The following is a 22,848-nucleotide window of genomic DNA, read 5'->3' as shown; positions in this document are numbered from 1 at the left end:
CCTCTGAATTCTCAATTTTTATTTTTTTTTTTTTGTATTTCAGAATTAAAAGATTACAACAGATCAATGTAGAGGTTGATAATATTTAGCAAAAATATATGTACGAGTTTTCAGGAACATGTGAGTGTTCAAGAAAGCAAGTGTGTCCATCATTGAACCTATGCATATTCTTATGTAAAATTCTTATTCTTACATGCATTTTACAATGTAGAAGGCTTTATATATGACATAAAATAGTTGTTTATCCACAGCTGTAAAACACTCTTACGTTCAAGCTTCTTTAGAACACTCCTTTGCCTTGAGGTACATAAACAACACAAAGTTTAAGCTTCTTCTGAAAGGCTACTTTCTATTAACGTTACATTTTGTGAAGTTACAATGTGTTCTTGCTCTTGCTGGTTTCGGTTGTGGATTTTGTGTGTGTGGTTGTAGCAGGGATTTTTCAACCCAGTAGCTTAACAGGAGGACAGATAACTCTGCTTTAGTCTGTGTAGAAAATAAGTTCAAGTTACTCCTTTTTTACTCTGCAAATGCAGTTGCAAATCCTGTTCTGCCTGCTCCCATCTACAAATCTGACATTGAAAAAACACATCTGCACAGATGCCTTCAGTGAAATAAAGGAGGGTAATTTAAAGGCCGTTGTAGGATTTCTTATATCAGCTGCATGAATCACTTCTCTGTATAAGGTTAAACCAGAATTTTCACCCTCAGGTGCAGAATATCTGGAATGGAAATTAAACTTGGGACATGTAGATGAAAATCTTATTTCAAATTGACATTTTATTGATTTTTGATGTGTATGTTACAAAACCCACAACCCATAAAGATTTGAATCAAGGAAGTATATCTTTGAAATCAAGGTACACAGAATGCATGCATAAGAAAGTTAAGGTTATTTTCACTGAAAACACAAATCATCCCTTGTACAATTTCAGTTGCTAATTTTACAAACTTTTCATTTCCTTGTTTCTTACCAGAAGCAAAAAGTGTTTGCTTCCGGTCTAAAGACAACTGGGAAGCAGCAAGCGTTTTGTGACAAACCTGTATTGATCGTTTTTCATCCAGAACTTAAAGGCAGATACATTTTGATGACTTAATGATGGTTAACTCTGGTAAATCTTTGAAATGCTATATTCTTTATTAATGATTCTCCAAACATGTTTTCTTTTCAAATTCTATTACTATGAAATTAGAAAGACTTAAACTTTCAAGGTATCATGTTTTTCGTAGTTGAGCAAATGGCAGACTTAGATTAGTTGGTCTGATTGGCTGAAAAATCTTTTCATTCATGTGGCATGTACTTCTTTATAGATGAATTGTGATGTCAATTTACAAACTATCACATCAGGTTAAGCAGTCAAAGTTGTGGGATTTTGTTTGTTTGTTTTCCTCCCACTTGCTGGTCATCTCCTGATCTTACTGACTTAGGAAGAGCCTTTTCTTCTTTACTAATGAAAAACGGGACGCTCACTTAGCTTTCTTAATTCAAGTGATACAGATCTGGAGAGTCTTGCCTAAGTGGGAATATTGTTATCTGAGTCTATGATACCTACCAGGAACAGCCACCTGTGTGGATTAAGAGAAAGGGTGTTTTAAACCAGGTTTGGGCTCATGGGGGCTGATGTGGGAATGATGTGGTGCAGTTGGTGTGGGGAGAGTGGCATGTGTGGCTGGAATCAGCAGGCGGGAGTTGTTGGTTTCTGTTCTGGTATTGTTTCCTGAAGGCTTTCATAGTAACATTGGTAAGATATCTTAAAGGTTACAGTCATTGACTAGCATTTGAATTACACTGTAGCTGTTTTCAGCATGTTCTGTTACTGTGTGAAGAATAAAATAAGAAAATTGATCTTATTTTATAGCATTAATACTCTCCAAAAGAGGCCAGCATTTTTCGGAGGGGAGTTTCGCTTCTGCTGAACCTAGGCTGTTTTCTGTGGAGGATTTATAATTACGCTTATATACATATAACACAAGAGGAAAAGGCGTTTTTAGAGTCATTACAGTGATTGTTACTTACCCCCTCAAATGTCACTGAGGCTTTTCTACTTGGGGTGCCCGCTCCCTTTGTGGCAACCTGGAACTTAGTCCCTCGGGACAGGTGTGCGTCCTTCCTGCCCTCCCTCAGAAACCCTCAGCACCCTTGGGTTCACCTCCCTGTGGCCAGTGGTTTTGCTGGGGGGATTTATGAAGAGTATGATCATAGAACCATTCAGGTTGGAAAAGACCTTTGAGATCAACAAGTCCAACCATTAACCTGGGACTGCCAAGCCCATCACTAAACCATGTCTCTAAGCACCACATCTACAATTTTTTTAAATGCCTCCAGGGATGGTGATTCCACCACTTCCCTGGGCAGCCTGTTGCAATGCGTGACCACCCTTTCAGCGGAGAAATTTTTCCTAATATTGAATCTAAACACCTTGGCACAACTTGAGGCCATTTCCTCTTGTCCTTGTAATGTTATGAATTTGGGAATTTGTTTATGATTGTCAGGGATCTGAGGTTCTGAGTTGTGCTTTTTTGTCCAAAATGTGTACTGGAGTATATAAACGTGCACGTGAAAGCGGTTTATATTTCTGAAGTTACTTAAGTAACTGCAGTATTTAAAAATTGTGCTTGATTTTTTTGTTGCATAATAGTTATTGTTGTTTTGCTGCCACATGGAGTAAGAATACTGAATTTGATGGTCTACAAGAAATACCAGTTCACTTTCTTTTACTTTCTACTATCTCCTTCCCACCCACTTTCTTATTCAGTGTATCATCTTGCATATCATGGAAATAAGTAATTTTAGACTCATACTAATAAATTCCTTCCTGGCCATTTCTCCCAGTTAGTGTTTATGTGTACTCCTGTAGGGAACTTTTTGTACAAGGTACCTTGTATGGATAAGCTTTGCTTCTACTCTTTTCTATGACAGCTTATTTTTTGACTGGATATTGTTCTGTCTGGGAGGAGGCAATTTAAATAGCCTGCGTTCAATCAGTGTGTTAAAAAAACAAGAGTACTGATTGTCACTGGCATCTAGGTATTGTTGCATATGAGGAATTTCATGCCAATAATGTAATCAATTAATATTCTCTCTTTCAGGTTTAACAGATGAAAAAGTGAAGGCCTATCTTTCTCTTCACCCCCAGGTACTGGATGAGTTTGTGTCAGAAAGTGTAAGTGCGGAAACTGTGGAAAAATGGTTAAAGAGGAAAAATAATAGACAAGAAGGTAAGTCCTTCCTATTTGTGATTTATATTTAGATTTGAACAACTCAATTCTTATTTTTGGATTTAAAAAGGAAACCTAGTTTTGGTAAAACCTGTTATAATTTTATGTCTAGGTTCCACCATTTTTTCGAAGGCAAAAGAGGTTAACAATTTAAAAAAACTAAAAAGTTTTTTGAGCCTTTTCGTATTCCTATTTTTGAAAATACTGGTATTAATTTTGGAGGTGCAGTTTACCCATTTTGAGTTGCGAATGCTATTCTACCACCCCATAATATCTTACATCAGTGTATGTTTGGAGAACATACTTTGGTCTTCTTGGATCTAAAATTGTTGAGTCTTGGATTAAAATTATTCTGTACGTGCGGGATGTAAGCCTCAGTAAAATACTGGATCATCATCTCAAAAGTTCCTACTTGCAACATGTATTAAGTCAATTTTACATATGAACACAGAGGTTTTAAAGCAGCATGTTGAATTCTGGAGGCATTTCTGATGGGTTGAGTTAGGTATAATCCCTCACTTACGAGACCCAGAACTGTTCCTTATGAGTCAGCCTGGGTTAACAGTGGTTGTAAATTTTGTAATGATCTTAAATTTTGTGAGATTGTGTGCAAATGTAAGATTCATGCAATTCTAAAAGTTACTTGGAATGTACCAGGTAAAATGCCAAAGAGATTACCAAGAACGTGAGGAAAGAAACACTGGTTTTACTGTGTGTGCGCATTGCTCTGTGCCTGACTTCTAAGGTGCTTGGTGTTTAAGTTCTGATGTTAATTCCCATTTTAAATGGAGGGTTTGATGCTACTTTCTAGAAGATAACTGAGTGTTTTCTGGATAATTATAGAAAAAAGAAAATGGTGAGCAAGTGACAGAAAGGGCTATATTGAGACAGATTTATGGTGGTGATGGCTATATGTCTAACACTAAGGTGATAGTACTTTTTTGTTGGTGCAAAGAGGTTATATAATGGAAGTGTGAAAGTATGTAGCAGTAGACCACCTGTTTGCTACTTTGTGGTTTACAGACTGCTCAGGATGTCATAATTTGTTATACTGTGTATATATATATATATATGATATATGTAGATGTTATATATAAATAGTTATAAGCCACAATTGCAATTAGAAAAACACTCTTATGAATCGAGTGAATAAGTCATGGCAATGCTTTTTGCAGACAGAAGAGAAAGAAACAAATACTACTTATTTTAAAGAGCCTTGGTCCTGTGAAAATGATGATTTTCTCTAAGATGCTTGAAATCACTATAAGAAATTATTGCTTGTCTGAAATACAATTTATAGTCTGGGTCAAGGATCTCAATACTAAAACTGAACACTTGATAATAAAAGTGCTTTGGATAACATTTCAGCTTCAAGAATTTTGTATTGCTAAATAGAATTTATTACCAGTTGCTCACATTTTCAGGTTTTTGGGTTTTTTTTTTTGTGTGTGTGACCTGAAAATACATTTTTGTGAAAGTGCTTATAAAGTTTTTTGAGCTAACTACAAAACCAAAGTAACTTCTAACCATTGTTTTCATGAAGTTTTAATGTAACTGCAACAGTGTGATTAGTCTGTTGTGTTCTTAAACTTTAAAGCTTCTGTTTTGTGGCTAACACTACCCAAGCTGTGGAATTAAGTGTCAAACAATAGTTGCGCTATCATTATCATTCAGCCTTATATCTGTTATCGTCAAGCAGGTCTTTCTGTCTTCCCTTTTGCAGACGGTGATCTTTAAGGTAGCCTTATTTGTTACATTAAAGGCAGTTAAAGATGTGGCTTTCTTAGTGTTGGATTTTTAGATGAAAATGAGCAGAACCAGATCTAAAACTACACTAGTCCAGTAAAAAAGAAAAATTTGAATGCATGTTGTTTATAGAATGAAACAGATACTGATTAGCCTTATCTATGACTTTCTTCTAGAAAGATAAAGGCTATAGCTATATAAAATATATCTGATAACAAAACATCTTAATTTGTCAGAATGCAGCATTTTTAAGAAAGAAACTTGCTAGGTGATTTACTCAGTTTGTGTTATGTATGTACAAATCCTACTGCCTGAGTAATGGTGGTGGTCAGAAATGAGGAGGAGGAGATGGAACTGATTGGTGTCAGCATGAATCTGCGCTGACTTAAAGTGAATGTGTAGACTAAGTCACTTTACATCAATAGGGGTGTAATGTTCCCTCTATCCCTCTTGCTTTAGCGTAGTCTACTTTACAGATGTTCACGTTATATAAAGTGATGCAGACAGAAGAATAAGCTTTGTTTTTATTAGAAAGTTGCCAGGCAGGAGAAACGCTGTTTTGAGATCTCTGGCTTAGTGTCTATACTCTTATATGCTGGTGACGCATATCAGTTGTTAACCTCGATGCAGAAATCGTGTCCTGCCTGATTTACAGGCATCCAGCTGTGTGTACTCTTCAGCCAAAAGTCAATGGGCCTGCAGCCAGGGTAATTTATCTGAATTTCATTAGCATGAACATGAACTAAAATGTCTGATTTGGACTTAAATGAACTGAAATTTATCTGTGACTGTGATTCACTGAATTGGGTACTTTAGATGGATTTTGTTTTTTTGTAAAAAACCCAAAGTATTAAAAAGGGAGGCAATCAGTAAGTACTGCAATGTTTAAAGGATAACTATATCCCAAAATATCATTAACTTTGTCATCAGTGTGTACCAGGTAAATCTTGTATCTGTCACAGTAAATGCTAGATTGAAAGTCGTTCATGACAGGTTGATGGTGATCTACCTGGGATTATAGGATACATACATATATATATATATATATATATATATAAATATTTTTTTTGTTAAGTATATTGGAGAAAACCTGCAAAGGTGGCATTGGGAAGGAATGTTGCCCATACTGATATTTGGGTATTTACTGCAACTTTTTGAACCCTGACTGTTATCTACCAATAAAATACATGCTCAAAACACACCCAGGTCTTATATTGTTCCACACAGCATTTCCAAACAACTCTATTTCTCAATAAACTAACACTTGAGTTTTAAATTTTTCGTGTCCAGATCATGGCTGAGTTAAGCAGGAAATGAATGAAATTGGAGCACAAACTGAACTGTGTCTCATGCAAAGTATTGTTGATTGGTTTTTGCAAGCAAAATTTAGCCAAGTAAGAGGGTGTCTTGATTAAAGAAACTAATTAGATATTTCTGGATTAATTTTAACTCCTTTTTAAAGTTGTTTGCATATTAGCTATGGAATAAACTTGTTTACAGATTAAGCCTGCTACTTGTAGTCTGAGGTCTGGTCTGTGCTTTATGCATTATGGCCTCATGGGTTTTTTTATGAAGTTTATAGATCAGAAAAATATTTTCATATAGATACGGTAGAAAGTGCCTTTGCTCTTATATCTAGTCTTACTTGAGGTGCTGGTGTAAGTGATACCTACAAGGTATATGATCTTCCTTTAAAGATTCATTAAAGGTACATCTTGATAGAAGATTTTTTTCAATTAAGAGTTAATCTGCCAGCAGGAGATCTTTTCTTTTCCAGATGCATAGATACAATATTTACAGAACTCACAAGACTTCTTCCATTTGTCCTGTTCCATATCATTCAAGCAAAAGTAAATGATGATAGTAGCAAGAGCCATAAGATTATGATGGTTTTAAGCTCTGATGTATAAATCCTCATCACCCAACAAATTTCTTAGAAAAGATATTTACCAACTTCAACCTTAATTACATTATTTGAAGCTTCACTGCCACAACGAGGTGGATAACACATTGATTACAGGCCAGATGCACATCTTTTACACTGCTGATACTGAATTTCACAGGTGTCTTTCCTAATTTTTTAATGGGGTGTTTGTATAGGAAGAAAAGACAAACTACTGACACAGAATTTCTACAGGGAAAGCTGCCTGTATCATCTCTTGTAGGAACAAAGTTATCACTTCCCTAAGGGAGTGGCCCTCATGTTCATCAAAATGCGTGGTCATTACTGCTCAATTACTGATGAATCTGGACACATCAATAACAGCTTTATGCCTTATTTTCTCCCAGCAGTATTTGCCAAAACCACATAAAGCTAGGTATAGTGGGAACTTAAGGTGTTTTCTATCACACAGATGCTGTGGTTAAGTAATTCTTAAATAGAGTATTTTATTTTTTTTTAAATGGATAATTGTATATACAACAGTACATTCAGAACACAATATGACACTGATTACACACTGTCAGAAGTTACTGTCTGTTAAGTGCAGTGGACTTACTGCATTTACAGGAACCCAAGATTTCATAATTGACCTTTTTTTAAAAAAAAAAATAAAGAAATTAGAAAATTAATTGCTTAATATAATGTTAGTATGATATTGCTGTAATGTTTATTCGGGATGTATAGCCCTCCAGAAGATATTGCATATTTTCCTTGGCTTTTAAAAACAATATGATTGATTGTCTTAGGGTAAGTCCAAGGTACTGTCATCCCAATACTAGTATTTCCTTTTACAGACTTCATAATGTAATACTGGGCTATAACCTGCTGTACATTCAAGCAGGAAGAGAATGTATTATGTAGTGTGACCAAAATATTTAGCATTTTCTGATATTGCCTTACATGAGTTGTTTAAAGAGAAACATGAAATGACTTTTTAAAAGTAATTTTGCATACATTCTTTTATGGACTGTTGATTTTTCCTGTTGTGCTTTTCCATATCCATTAGATTTCCTGTCAGTATTAAATTAGTGCTGTTCAATAGATACACTGTTGCTAATATGATGCAAATCGTTAAATGAGTGAATTTGGTTTTCAGTTAGAGGACATTTGTGAACATTCAAAGTACTTTTCCTCCTTTTTTATTTATTATTATTACACAGTAAATCAAAGTGTATTCATTGCTGCTTTTATATAATTACAGTCTGGCTGACTGCAGGATAAAATGTAGTTATTTAAATGCATGGTTTTCTCATGGCATATCACATTCTTGAGTTGTTTCTTGTGAAACGAATACAATAACTTTGTGCGGGTTAGGAATTCAAATGAAGACCCAGTTCTGTCCTTTTTTTAGCCCAGCCATTTTGCTTTTTACCATTTTCCCCTTCCTTTCTACTACGTGCCCTAGTATTGGGCACAGGTGGCAGTCTGATTTGGTGCAGTGGATGGCTTTTTTTTGGCTAAGGGCTGGAACTGATTGTCGCTGGATACACTCATTCTTGTCATTTGGAAAATCACTCTAGCTTCCCTCTTGGTAGGAAATTGAGTAGGCTTCATGAGGAAAAAAGACACCTGCATAAAATCCCTCAGCCACATATTCCTTTAAGTCTTCCAATATACTTATATATGCATGTGTGTATATACATATATATGCATGCTTTAACAACACCAATGATAGCTTTCAGCGAGATAATTCAACATAGAAAGGATAGAGCTCTGTGCAGTTAAGTTAAAAACATTTACTTTTCTTAATTTGTACTCTGTGCTGAACTGAAGATTTCAGTGACTGAAGTGGTTCTGGTGCCTAAGCTAGTTTGTTTAAGCCTGAAACCACCTGTGATCTTTAGACAAAGAAGTATTTTTTAAATTATTATTATATTTTACTAGAGAAAGGATTGGAGGAATAGAAGCCGTGGCAAAAGACTTCATCATACCCGGACTTTGAGACTATATACAGAGAAAGAGGTTTTTTTACTAGTCCTTTAAGAAGGCTAATAAGAAAAAATGATGCTAAGCTGCATCATTAAAATGTAAAAAAAAAAAAAGTTCTGTGATCCAAAACAGACTGAAAATTATTTCTTTTCTGGTGCTGCAGTTTCAGATACTAATATATCAGTATAATGTGCTTTAAAATTTGCTATAGTCCTATGAGAAAGTAGTGAGTTTTAGAGAGATGTTGACGTGTGGCTCTATTTAGGGAGCAAGTCTGTGCTTAGGTATTTATTCTTAAGCAATACTGAAGTACACATTTCTACAATAAATCATAGTTATTCCTTTATTTACTTTTTTGAATAGGTAACTCATTCCTGTATTTAAATGATGCTGTGTAGAGGAATGTTATTTGCACTTTGGCTAAGGTTGTTAAATATGTGAAAGGATGGCTAACAAGCATTTCCATAAGCAGTGGTAGAATATATGAAAAGATATATGTAAGCAGGAAGAGTATATGTATGCTAAATGTATGTCAGCTTGCTGCCAGAATTAAAAAGAAAAAAAAAAAAGGAGCCTATGCTTGATTTGTTAGTTTTTGAGGATTGTGGATTTCCACACTAGCTAATCAGAAATACCTGTTCTGTAGCCTAGGGTAGTAGTTGTAGCCATGTAGATGAAGGATACTCAGAAGCTGGAGTCTATCATGTTTTGATACTCCACAGCTTGCTGCAGTTCTGTCATCTCTCCAACCTAGGCAAGAGGAACTGATACGTCAGCATGTTAATGACCTCCTTGATTTATAATTAGGCTGTCTTAATATTTCATTGATGCTGCAGACATACTGTTTCATTCCGATGCAGCCCTGCTGTGCTTATGTTAGTGGTATCCAAGCAGGCAACAAAGACTTGCCAGAAAGCGAGAATGAATATGGGAGTGATTTGAGTAACATGGGACTTGCACCATTGACACAATAGTAGTAGCTCTTAATGCTTCTTATTAACCCAGCCCTACTATTTAAATATTTTTATGCCTTTCTTGGAATTTTTTTTCTTGAGATAATACAGAAAGGATGAATCCTCCAGACCCATTCCCCCAGTACAAGTGGCATAATTGCTTACTCTCTTCTTCTCTTCCCTCAGCATCTGCTAATGGCCAGTTGGAGACAAGATGTTGGGCTAGGTGGTCCTGTTGGTCTGAACCAATGTAGTTATGACACTGACAGGTGCTACTTTTCTGGGATAATATCCAGACTGATAAAAGTTGTCTTTATTGAATGTTTTTCCTGGAAAAGTTGCAATAATATCCGGGGGCTTGACTGCATAGACCCTGTTCCTCTGTGTATTTGGTATAGTCCTGACTTCCATAGAGACAAAACTGATTGGTAGATTTTTGTATGGAGTAGTTTACAAGTTGCCATCTTTCATGTGTCCAGAAAGTTTATGTTAGTGTATGTTGTTATATCAGTATTTCAGAGGCAGACAAATGAAGCGATGGCACTCCCCAGACCTGTTTTAGTCCAGATGATGAAAATGGCATACATCCATCACGGGTGCAGAACAATTTTGGACCTTACTTCTGGGGAGACTGTTGCATTGTGTTACTGCTTTTAAAAATTATTTTATTCCTGTGTCATTTCCTGAAAAAGTCGGTATAAATACCCAAGGTCAAATTATTTCTTTCCTGTGTGTCCAGTTCAATGAGGTCTTTATTGTTTTCCCTGAGTTAATCAGAAGAGAGCCATCTTAGAAGAGGGTTCGTTTTGGCTGTGAAAATATTGAGAAGTTAGTGAAAAAGTTTCTCTCTGTTGTGTTGTCAGGCTGTTCCTTTGGGCAGAAAAGATGGTTAGTGGAAAGGATATATAGATTGGATAGATCAGAAATTGTTTTTACGTACTGTTAGTACAGAAGTATTGAGCAGTGACCCCTTGATAGATGGTACTGAGGTCTTGAGTGGCGGTGATGTGTTTTGATTAGTATGTGTCTTAATGCTGAAGCAGTTACTGATTTTATTCTTTATTATTTGAATGGCTATCACTAGCAAACTCCGAACAACTGCAAAAATAAGCCTGATTAGTTGAACATGTTTCTAGATTGTTTTCTTCTAATTTGCTGAAGTATGTGAGAGTTTATTGTCTGAAAAAAAATTTTTGAGTGGGTCAGGTGGAGGTGATTTTTCTGGTTTTTTTTCAAGGAGCTCTCCTGCATATTTAGAATTGTTTAGGTGGTCACAGATTTGCAGAGGGTAATCCTTTAATGATGAGATATTTGGTCTTAGGAAGTAGACGTCACTGCTTGGTCTGAGTTCCCTCTTGAACTAGTCATGTTAATCACATTATATCTAGAGGATTTATTCTCAACATGTACTTAAACTGATGTTTGTTGTGTCTGTTAGGCTTGAATTAGGAATTTTTTATGGCTTTTTTTCTGTCTGCTCAAGAGTACTGCTTCTCCTTATTTATAAGACTTGCTTCACTGAATCATTTTCTGCCTGTACCTGCTAGTTGTATTAGAAAGTAAAAAGACTGTGATTTTTGTCATCTTTCAATTTTTCAAGTGAATGAGGGCATGGAGCTTCTTTTAGTATCTTACGATACTAAACCAGTATCATAATACTTATTAATATTTAGAAGAAACAAGTTTCCCACTTTTATTATTGTTTGTCATCAATTTGTGTTTTGAACCTTTTCAGATTATCAATGTCTTCTGTAAAGTGTGGGCAGTGTAAGAGATGCAGTATTGCAATAGGGCTCATTAGTACTGTATGCGATACAAAGCCATTTCCTTCCTATGCAGGACAGTAGTCCTTAATGTGTCTGGCCCTTCTGCTCTTTGTTTTCAGTTTTTTTCCCTCCTGTACATGGGAACTTTGGTTTCAGAGTAAAAATCAAGCGAGCAAAAGAAAAAAAGAAGTCGCTCAGTAATTTATGGAGAAGGTCCGTTCCAATCATATGTGTAGAGACTGTATACCCACATAGCCAGAACTTTTTAGTAAGGAATATTTATGGCGATGTGAGCTAACCTGTTTTTCCTGCATTAAAATGGAGTAGGAACATTCCCGTGGTCTGTAAGCTGAGAAACCAATAAATAAGAACAAGAGACTAGTCATTAACTGTTATGGGACAGTAGCATTTAATCCAAGTGTAACAGTATTAATTTAGGAAATGTTGGCTAGACAAGACCTGTAATATTTACCGATATGGATAAAGAGACAAAATGTAAAATAATCATGTACATTAACATGGCTTGTTCTATCCATTAAATGACACTTGCATCTTTGGTGAAATGGTATGTGACCATGCCGTTTAATAGTCTGTTACACTACATATGCACAAAGAAATGATGAGTAACATATTTGTTCATGGATGTTCTGTATGCGAGTAGTGAAAACTCAGTTCAGCAAAGTTCTTGATACCTTGATATATAATGTATGTGTAAAACTTCTGCCATCTCTTTTATATTCCAGAAAGTACAGGAAGCCCCGAGGATCAGTGAAAATTCATCTTTTACCGTGGCGATAGCTAGTTGGATGTAAATGATGACATAGTCTGTAAAGGGATGATTTTATGTTCCTGTGGATGGAAGAAAATAATGGTATTTGTCTTAACATCATGTTGGCTCTTGGTGAAGATTTTCTGCAGAAAGTTTACTTCTGAAACTGCTCTATTGTATTAAGGCTTGGAATTCAGATTGTAAAGACAGAAAAGTAAAACACAGACACGAGTATATTCATAGTACGGGCTTAATGAAGACTATAAATTTTCAGTGTGTCATCCTATAGTGATTTAGATAAGGATGGTGGTATTTCAGTTACTTTATCCTTCAAAGTATCTATGATTACATAAGAATTTTAGACAACCACAGGACAATAGTATATCAGATTTAGTGCAGCTGATTCAGAAAGTGCACTACTCATGGTGAGTCATAGATAATAATTTTGTTTGTCACAGAATCACAGAATGGCCAGGGTTGGAAGGGGCCTTTGGAGATCATCCAGTCCAACCCCCTGCTAAAGCAGGTTCTCCTAGAGCAGGTTGCACAGAGTTGTGTCCAGGTGGGTTTTTGAATGTCTCCAGAGAAGGAGACTCCACAGCCTCTCTGGGCAGCCTGTTCCAGCGCTCTGTCACCCTCAAGGTAAAGAAGTTCTTCCTCATACTCAGATGGAACTTCTTGTGTTTCAGTTTGTGCCTGTTGCCTCTTGTCCTGTTGCTGGGAGCTCCTGGAAAGAGCCTGGCCCCATCCTCTTGACACTCACCCTTAAGATATTTGTAGACATTGACAAGATCCCCTCTCAGTCTTCTCTTGTCCAGGCTGAACAGGCCCAACTCTCTCAACGTTTCCTCATAAGGGCGATGCTGCAGTCCCTTGATCATCTTCACAGCCCTCCACTGGACCCCCTCCAGTAGTTCTCTGTCTCTCTCCCTTGACCTGGGCAGCCCAGAACTGGACCCAGCACTCCAGATGGGGCCTCACCAGGGCAGAGTAGAGGGGGTCGATCACCTCCCTTGACCTGATGGCCACGCTCCTCCTGATGCACCCCAGGATCCCATTGGCCTTCTTGGCCACCAGGGCACACTGCTGGCTCATGGGCAGCTTGTCACCCACCAGAACTCCTGGGTCCTTCTTCACAGAGCTGCCTTCCAGCAAGTCATCCCCCAGCCTGTACTGGTGCGTGGGCTTGTTCCTCCCCAGCTGCAGGACCCTACACTTGCCTTTCCTGAACTCCATTAGGTTCCTCTCTGCCCAACTCTCCAGCCTGCCCAGGTCTCACTGAATGGCAGCGCAGCCTCCTGGTGTGTCAGCCACTCCTGCTGGCTTTGTATCATCAGCAAACTTGCTGAGAGTGCACCTTGTCCCCTCATCCAGGTCATTGATCAGTAAGCTGAACAGGACTGGACCCGGTAGTGACCCCTGGGGAACACCACTAGCTACAGGCCTCCAGCCAAGCTCTGTGCCGTTGATCACAACCCTCTGAGCTCTGCCATTCAGCCAGCTCTCAGTCCACCTCACTGCCCACTCATCTCCCCCACCTCCTGAGCTCACCTATGAGGATGTTATGGAAGGCAGTGTCAAAAGCCTTGGAGAGGTGAAGGTAGAAAACATCCACTGCTTTCCCCTCACCTACCCAGCCAGTCATTCTATCAGATTGGTCAGGCATGATTCCCTCTTATGAATTGGCTGTTCCTGATGACCTTCTTTTCCTCCACATGCTCTGAGATGACCTCCAGGATGAGCTGTTCTTTCCAGAGGTGAAGGTGAGGCTGATAGGCCTGTAGTTTCCTGGGCCCTGCTTCTTGCCCTTTTTGAAAACTGGAGGGACATTGGCTTTCCTCCAGTCCTCAGGCACCTCTCCTGTTCTCCATGACCTTTCAAAGATGATGGAGAATGGCTTGGCAATGACATCTGCCAGCTCCCTCAGCACTCGGGGCTGTATCCCATCAGAGCCCATGGATTTTTGGGTGTCAGGTGTGCTTAAGTGATCTCTAACCTGATTGTCCTTGACCAAGGGGAAGTCTCCCTTTCTCCAGACATCCTCTCTTGCCTCCAGGGTCTGGGATTCCTCATGGATGGCTTTGGCAATGAAGACTGAAGCAAAGGCAGCATTCAGTAACTCTTGCCTTCTCTTGTGTCCTTCATCACCACAACACCCACCTCATTCAGCAGCAGGTCTGCATTTGCCCTTGCCTTCCTTTTCTTCAAGTACATACGTAGGTAGACCTTCTTGTTGCCCCGACTTCCCTTGCCAGATTTAATTCCAAATGGACCTTACCATTCCTTGTTGCCTCCCTGCATGGTCTCACCACACCCCATATTCCTCCCAAGTGGCCTGTCCCTTTTCCACATCCCATAAACTTTCTTCCGTTTGAGGTTTGCCAGAAGTTCCTTGCTTGTCCATATAGACCTCCTGTCCCCATTGCTCATTTTCATACTTGAAGGGATGCACCTATCTTGAGCTTGGAGGAAGAGATGCTTTAATGTTACCCAGGTCCCTTGGACTTGTTTGTAGAAGGCCATAATTGACTTCCTCTTTCTGATCAGGTGGCCTGTAGTGTGGCCGACAGTGTCCCCCATGTTGGCCTGCCCCTGAATGTTTACCCGTAAAGCTCTCCACTCATTCTGCATCCACCCCTTGATAGATTCCAGTTGCTCCCTCACATAAAGAGCAACTCCACCACCCCACCTTGCTGGCCTGTCTTTCCTAAAAATTACATAGCCACCCACAACAGCACTGCAGTCATGCGAACTGTTCCACCATGTCTCTGTAATTACAGTGAGGATCATGACCCTGTGACTGCACACAGATCTCTAATTCTATATGGTTGTTTTCCATGCTGCATGCATTGGTATACACGCATTTCAGAGAGGTAATTAAACACACAGATTTCCCCAGGAGGGGTGCAAGAGGATCCACCATAGTGATGCACACCCTTGAGGTGTTTGGCCTTCTGGTTCTCACCTTGGGAGGAGCAAAGGAACATGTGTCACTGCTCTGGTTGGCCTGACTTATTCCCCAGCTGGATGCAATGGCATGAGCATTGCCACTTTGGACACCATCCCCTGAATGTCCTACTGGTCATTGGTAGGTCAAGTGCTTTGAAGAGTTACCTTTGTCCAAAAATGACTTTTTCATATTATGCATAGTGAAATAAATCCTGACAATTAACTTTCAATTAGATGATAATAAACTACTTTTTTTTTTCCCTTTTGCATGTCTTATGAATGAATGTTAAATTACATTCCCACTTCATTCAGGAAGAGGAAGGTCTAAGCATGACTCCATTCCCACTGGCTTACTGCTATACATTCCCTAACTTACAGCTTCAGGTGATGATACTTGTTTAAGTACATTACAGGAGGGAGACATGTATTGCACACAAATGAATCCTGCTACCTCTGTTTAATTGCCGTAGAGTTTTGTTGAAGGAAGACTTAAGTCACAAATATTACTCAAATACTTCGAAGATATTATTAAGAATGTAGATGGAAATAATTTGGTTCAAAATGTGCACTCAACGTTCAGATAACAAACCCCAGTGTAACCCACAAAGGTTTGAGATGAACTTTCTTCAGTGATATACGAAGATATATGTATTAGATAAAAAGACCTCCTAAAGATTATTAAGTTGCTAAAAACTGGGTATTATGCTATAGAAATGCCTAGGCAACTTTCACTACAGAAGTCAGTAGTCTGAGAGGAATTTTTATTTTTATAAGCTTTCTGGAAAAATGGGTGCATAATAGAATGAGCCAGCAGTGTGCCCAGGTGCCCAGGGTGGCCAACAGCTTTTACTGGAAACAGTGTGGCCAGCAGGACAAGGGAAGTGATTGTCCCCCTTTACTCAGCACTGGTGAGGCTGCATCTCTGATCCTGTGTCAGTTTTGGGCCACTCATTACAGGAGGGATGTAGAGGTGCTGGAGCATGTCCAGAGATGGGCAACAGAGCTGGTGAAGGGTCTAGAAAACAAGTCCCATAGGGGAGCAGCTGAGGGAACTGAGGTGGTTTAGCCTGGAGAGGAGGAGGCTTGGAGGGACCTTATTGCTCTCTACAACCACCTGAAAGGAGCTTGTTGGCAGGTGGGGTTCGGTCTCTTCTCCCAGATAACTAGCAACAGGACAAGAGGAGATGGCCTCAAGTTATACCAGGGGAGGTTTAAATTGGATATTAGGGAAAATTTCTTCACTGAAAGGGCTGTCAAGCATTGGAACAGGCTGCCCAGGGAAGTGGTTGAGTCACCATCGCTGGAGGTGTTTAAAAGATGTGTAGATGTGGCACTTAGGGACATCGTTTAGTGGTGGGCTTGCAGTGTTAGGCTAACAGTTGGACTTGATGATCTTAAAGGTATTTTCCAGCCTAAATGGTTCTATGATAAGGTTTCAGGCATACTGATAATTAAAACCAGGTGTATAAAGACTCAAAAGAATCTTGTAAAGTTGAATAACTGAGTAATAAAGAATCAGATAAAAGTTAGTTTTGACTGCCTCTGAGGCCAAGTTATATTGCATAAGTCATGTCTACAAGGCTAAAGTACTTGTCCCTCCCTCTCAACCAGAACATTGCATCCAAGCCGCCTCCTGGAATGGTCTTGGGCATGTGCTCGTCTTCTCATGTGAGCCCATATGTTGTTTTGGGAAAGTGCAAATTGGCAAGGTCCAAGCCACGCTGTGGGTACAGTCTGTCAATCAGGTACTAGTGGTGGTCAAGCCCAGTCTCCACCCTGTTTCCTGTGTTACTTTAGGAATAGCTTGAATTAGCTAATGCAGCTCAAGGAGAGGAGCTAGGAATACAGTGGAAAAATCAGTCGTTAGGGTTTAGCAACAGATAGATAGTTCACCAAATACAACCAAGCAGGAATCATCTTTTAAGTCGTCATGGAAATTCACAATTAATTTGAAGTTCAGGTGCTCTGAACAGGTAAAGTCACCTTCTCAGGATACACAGAAGTGCAAAGATGACCAGATGTGTAGAAGTCAATAATCTGTATTTCTGAAAGTCCAAAAAACAAACAAGAAAGGAAGCATTTTTTTTAAATGTAGATCTTTTTTGTTGATCCAATGCTAACAGTTCTATAAGCACAGCTGAGGGGGGCAATGAACTGTTTGACTAGCACCATGTGAGGACTTGGAGGAACCACTTATCCTGACATTGTCAGTGGAGAATGTACTTGGATAACATCAGACTGAGTTTAATTATGTTTAATTATTTTAATCATTTAGACATTTTGAGTGAAAAGAGTGACTATTGATTATGGAACAGGAGGAGACTGTAGGTTGTAAGCTTCTCTGTGTCTGAGAAGGGTAGGTCTTTTTTTTTCCCCTGTAGAATACTTAAGGCTCAGGTGCAAGGAGGTTTTGGGAGAAATTATAATGGGGTGCAAAACTGGTATCAACTGGTGTTGAGTCAGTAACAGGTATATATTTTATTTGAAGGATTTGTCCTCTTTAAGCATCAGGACTGAAAAGCTAAAAAGAATTAGTTCTTAAAAGAATAATCTTTTCTCAACAGTAATGTTGAGTTTCTGTTCTTTATATATAAATTCCATGAAGACCTTTACGTCCATTGAACTAAATATATGACATTAGTATCCGTATATCTTGTATTCTTTTGTAGGGGGCTTGTGGGGATGGCGGAGGGAGGTTAGCAAGGTCTGACTGTTTTGCACTAGGTAGTGTATCTAGTTCAATTCAGCCACAAACAGATCCCCACTCCTGATAACACTATTACCTCTTTATAAAGCCTGCCTTGCTTGTTATCTTTACACTGTAATGACTTTTATGCTGCTGCTGCCAAACGGAGGGAGATTCTTCATTCTGCAAAAGACCTAAACTGTAGACAGTTGAGATTTACCTTTTCCATGAGAGAAGAACTGAAGAGTACCCCACAAAATAAATTGGCTACAAATCTGAAACAACAGGACATCCCTTTTCATACAACCCATGCCTAAATTTTGAACTCATTAGCATACGATATTTTAGATGTTAAAAATGTAAATGGTTTCAAAAAGTGATTAGACACATTCCAAGAAAGAAATACTTCATCAAGAGCTGTTACATACTATGAGCCTGATGCAACCTCTAGCTGAGAAAATTCATAAGCATCTGATTGGTCTAAGAACGTACTGGAGTAAGTATATGCCATACATCTGTAGTCAGTGCTCTCTCTCCTTTTCATATAGTTTTTTCATATTTTTTTCGTAATGAGCTGTTACTAGCTGTTGTCATAGATCATGATCTCGAGCAGATGGACTTTTAGTTTACCAGAGTAGGACCGTTCTTTATCATTACGCTTCTGCTGCCTCTCTGGGATTTATATACTATCCAGTGTTAGAAGTGTGAGTCAAGTTGGCTTAATAAGACATTTGAATATGCTGAAAAAGAAATTGTGGTTTTATATTATGATACCTTTTTTATGGATCTTTTTAAATAAGCCATAAGAGATCTTTCCAGTTGTAAAACTAAGGTGTCTTTCAAACCCTTTGGAGACAGCACCTTATCCTAACTCGTGTTGCTTAGCTGCAGTACTGAGCTAAATTATCTTATTCTGTCAACCTGCACTATGCAGAGATACCCGTAGGTGATGACTGTGAATCTTCCTTAGTATGCAGAAAAAAAAAAAAGAAAAATATTTTATCTTCATCCAGTTGAAATTGCTGAGTAACACTGAGCAATAGAGTAACTCTTACACACTTTTTTTTTTTCTTTTTAATGCAAAGCTAGAATGTTTTGTGTGCTTGATTGGCTGTTTAGCTATACAGAAGGGAGCTCTTTTATAGGGTGCTTGGTCCTTACCCCAAAGTGCTACAATTTAATTTCATTTGTCATTAAGTATGGCGAGTGAAAGGGAAGAAGATGATTGTGTTGATGAGGAACAAGAGTTAGGAAATTAGTAAGACACAATTCAATAATAGGTGTGGGAGGTGGAATGTGTGTAAATTTTTGAAGGATTTGGGTGTAACAGTGACATTGGCTTTTGGTGATTGGGGCGGGGAAGTGATAACAGACCTGTTACAATTATACTAACTCAGTTCCAGTAGGCTCATTGTGAAAATGCAGGAATAACTTCATGCAGTCATCAGGTATTTGTATAGCAGTAGAGAGATGTTCATTGCTGAGGACTTGCTGGGCAGTGATTTTAGTAGTGATTTTAGATTTACTATAGAATGCTTGTGGAAGCTTATCAAAACAACTCTTAAACCTGATAACTATATGGTGACCCATCTTTTTGAATCAGTTGCATGACCCACACAGTGAACACCTCTTTAGGACAGGAGGAGGTTACTTCATCTGAAGTTTTAAGTTACTGGAATATGCTCTTTTTGCATTGTATAACCTGGGAAGCTATGTCACTGTGACACCTGCTGGTTTATCATCATACATTTATTTCATGGTAGATCATATAAATGTGGTTTAGGATTAATCTGAATTTTCCCTATTGCCTGTTACTTTTCTTAAGCAAAATTTTAGTTCTACAAACGATAGTGTGTTTTTACAGTTACGCACTGTTACCAGATTGCCTTTTCCAACACTTCTCTGTTGTGAGTTGGTTTTTTTTCCTCTTTTTCTCTTTCTATCAAAAACTTTTGGTTGCACTGATTAATAATAGTTATCAAATTTTGAATCATCATGGTCTGAGCAGGTCTTGAAAAAAACTAGTCTCTTCAAAATGCTTGGTGTTTCCATTCACAACAGGTGGCATAGAGTAGTATTGGAGAGGCACAAAACCATAAGAAACCCGAGAAATACTGTTGTCTGATATGGTCCAGTACAGCATCTTTTACTGACCATTTTCAGAGCTGAGTACTGATTAATAGCCACTAGTCCTTGATGGCAGTTTTGTGTTTCACAAATAAGTCTTTATGATTGGAGAATGGATAGACTCAGATTTGGGAATACTTACTGCAACTGTATGTTTTCTCACAGACAGATTTATTTAAGTCTTGCCAAGATTGGCCCTTAGAAATGGGGACATAAATAAGGTGTTTTTATTTCACCAAACCTGTGCTTTTTTTCCTGGATGTTGTAGGTTAATTGAACATTTTCTTTGCAGTGTGACAGTGGAGGTGATGTTCCTGTTCGCAGATGTGGATGACTTGTCATCATTCTGAACTTGTTATTTGTTGTTTTATGTGGCTGTCCATCCCTTAATTATCTGGAGGTGCTTCTGGAGCACTTCTAGGAATATAGAAATGCTGACAGAATCCAGAAATGCTTCTGGGCTCAGCTGAAACAAACTCATTGGGCAGGTTTCTGATACTTAGCAGACCCAATTTTTAATTTTTTTTTTTTAATAGGAACAATGAAAGAAGCAAAGCTATATATACAGAATCTTCTGGAATAAATGCCAGACTGGAAGTTCAACTTTTTTTCCTTTCTTATTTTTCTCTTGTAAATCTGTAGCTAAAGAGAGAGAAGATATTTGATTTAACTTCTCTTCATTCTCAGTAAATGTGCATAAGATCTTGGATAAATATATCTTAGTACTTGGGACTTGTTTTTCTGTATTTCTGTGATGCATCTTTAAATACACACTAATGGCGTATTTCAAATAATACAGTATTTTCTCTGCAAGTTTTCTCAACTCCAGAATGTCTTAGTTGAGTTTTTGAAGAGCTCTCTCTTCTACAGACTGTTAAGAAATTATTGCCTTTTCCTGAGTGATTGCCTCTATGTAGACCTTCTCTTCAGGCTTTGAAACCAACACTTGATTAGGTCAGCATCAGCTTGTTTGTATTTGTTCCTTATTTACCTTTTGATAAACGAGCAGAATGAAGCCTGATGTTACTTAATTTCCTCTACCTTCATAGGCTTGTAGTTGTTTTATATATGTATATTAATATATTCGTGTAGTTCTGAGGTTATTGGGAGATATACCACTTTTAGTAGGTTTTCATTTTAACTTCCTCCATTTGTTTATATATGTCATAGTGATGGGGAATGGTTTCCCTTAGTTTCAAGGTTCTTCCTCTCTTGATATGTCAGAATACCTCAGACATGGTTCTCTTTCTTTCAGTGCTCTTTCTGAAGATGGGTTTTTCTTAAAGAGTGCTGAAACAGAGACACTTGTACGAAGCCTTTTTTTGTACAGCAGTTAGATGAGATTTGTCTCAGAGCCAGACAGGGGCTTTCTGACCGATAGCCTGCTTCATTTAATAAAGCCTTGGTGAGTTCTGACTCTACTTTTACTTCTTAGAAAAAAAGTCTTTAATAAGGGCTCCTGTCATTACTATTTTCATATCCTTGAGGCTTCTCAAGACCTTAAGGAAGACCATTGCTGTGGTAAGTGGTAAGGACACACATTTCCATAAGGAGAATCAAATAAAAAAAGAGCAGGCGTTGCTGCATTCTTACCAGGACCTCTTTTGGGATTTTTGCATCAGATGTCATTTTGGTTTTTGAAAATGTTTTTAGAACATGTCTAGGATCCAGACCTGGAGGAGGAATTAGTGAAAACTGGCTTGGTAACTCCTGTGAAACGGATTAGGAATGTAGAGAACAGTATTGCATTTCTGTTCTGACCTTCCAGTAATCCTGTTATCATCTCAGTCTGACCTCTGCTTTGAAAATCTCTGATTAGTTGCAAAAGAGATCATAATTAATTAAGTGTTTTTCATTTGACATCTTTAAATCACACAAAAAAAATCACATAGCTCCAGTTCATTTCATGAATTCTACTAGAAAAGTTTAGGTTTATGCCAAAGCAGAATGTATTTGTTTTCAGAGAAAAGGTTTCTGGAATTCGTTATGGCAAATTGAAATATTGCAGGAGAATACATGTTAAACAATGGTGCTTTTCTTACGGTTGATGATACAAAAGTCTTGTTGTTTTGCTCCTAAAACACATCTAAAGAAGCAGCCTGTGTCTTTGGCCAAAAAGATATTGTATGCAAAGGGTAGTTGTGTTAAATAAATTGTCAGTACCTAAGCATTTACTCCTGCCTTTCTTACTGAACTCTTATCTGATGAACCCTCCTATACAGCCTCACCTTACTGAGATCTCTTGTACAAATTCAGAATCTTATAATTTTTCCACTACTAGGTTTATCATTTACTAGAAAAACTACTGCTCTGAAGATTAGCGTTTCAAAGGCATTGTGGCATAGTACATGACAAACCGAGCGGCTCTGTCAGTAGAGAAGCTTAGAAAACAGCTTACCTGTTTATCCCACTCATGCTCTTTGTAAACAGTCTTGGCTACTTTCCCAGTAAAGATAGGAATATGAAGTGATTTTATCTAATATGGGGTTTTTTAAGGATTCCCTTATGTAGTGAAACTGGAGCCCTTTGGGGTAGCACAGGACTGATAAGAAGTGGACAAAACCAGGGGGAGTAGATACACTTGGACTAGCAAAAGGAGCATTCGCTTGTGTAGTGTAATGCTGATGGCAGGCTGAGAGATCATCCCTTTCAACTAATTAAGACCTCATATATTCCAACAAATACAGGATATTTATTTTTGCTTTTCATTTTCTTGCTGATTTTCTTTTCCAGCTGTTAGTAGATTGACCACATAGGATTGC

General features: G+C 38.2%; 1 protein-coding gene across 1 annotated transcript in view; it reads left to right on the top strand.

The window, feature by feature from the left end:
* PDE10A (phosphodiesterase 10A) overlaps window positions 1-22,848 on the top strand; it is a 194,356-nt gene that overhangs the window by 76,552 nt on the left and 94,956 nt on the right. The window contains exon 2 of the mRNA XM_005230878.4: window positions 3,091-3,219. Coding sequence (XP_005230935.3) covers window positions 3,091-3,219 — 129 coding nt within the window. The remainder of the gene's footprint in view (window positions 1-3,090; window positions 3,220-22,848) is intronic.

This window comes from Falco peregrinus, chromosome 7, assembly GCF_023634155.1.
Source record: "Falco peregrinus isolate bFalPer1 chromosome 7, bFalPer1.pri, whole genome shotgun sequence".
NCBI lineage: Eukaryota > Metazoa > Chordata > Aves > Falconiformes > Falconidae > Falco > Falco peregrinus.
This window is presented reverse-complemented; position numbering and strand designations above follow the sequence as displayed.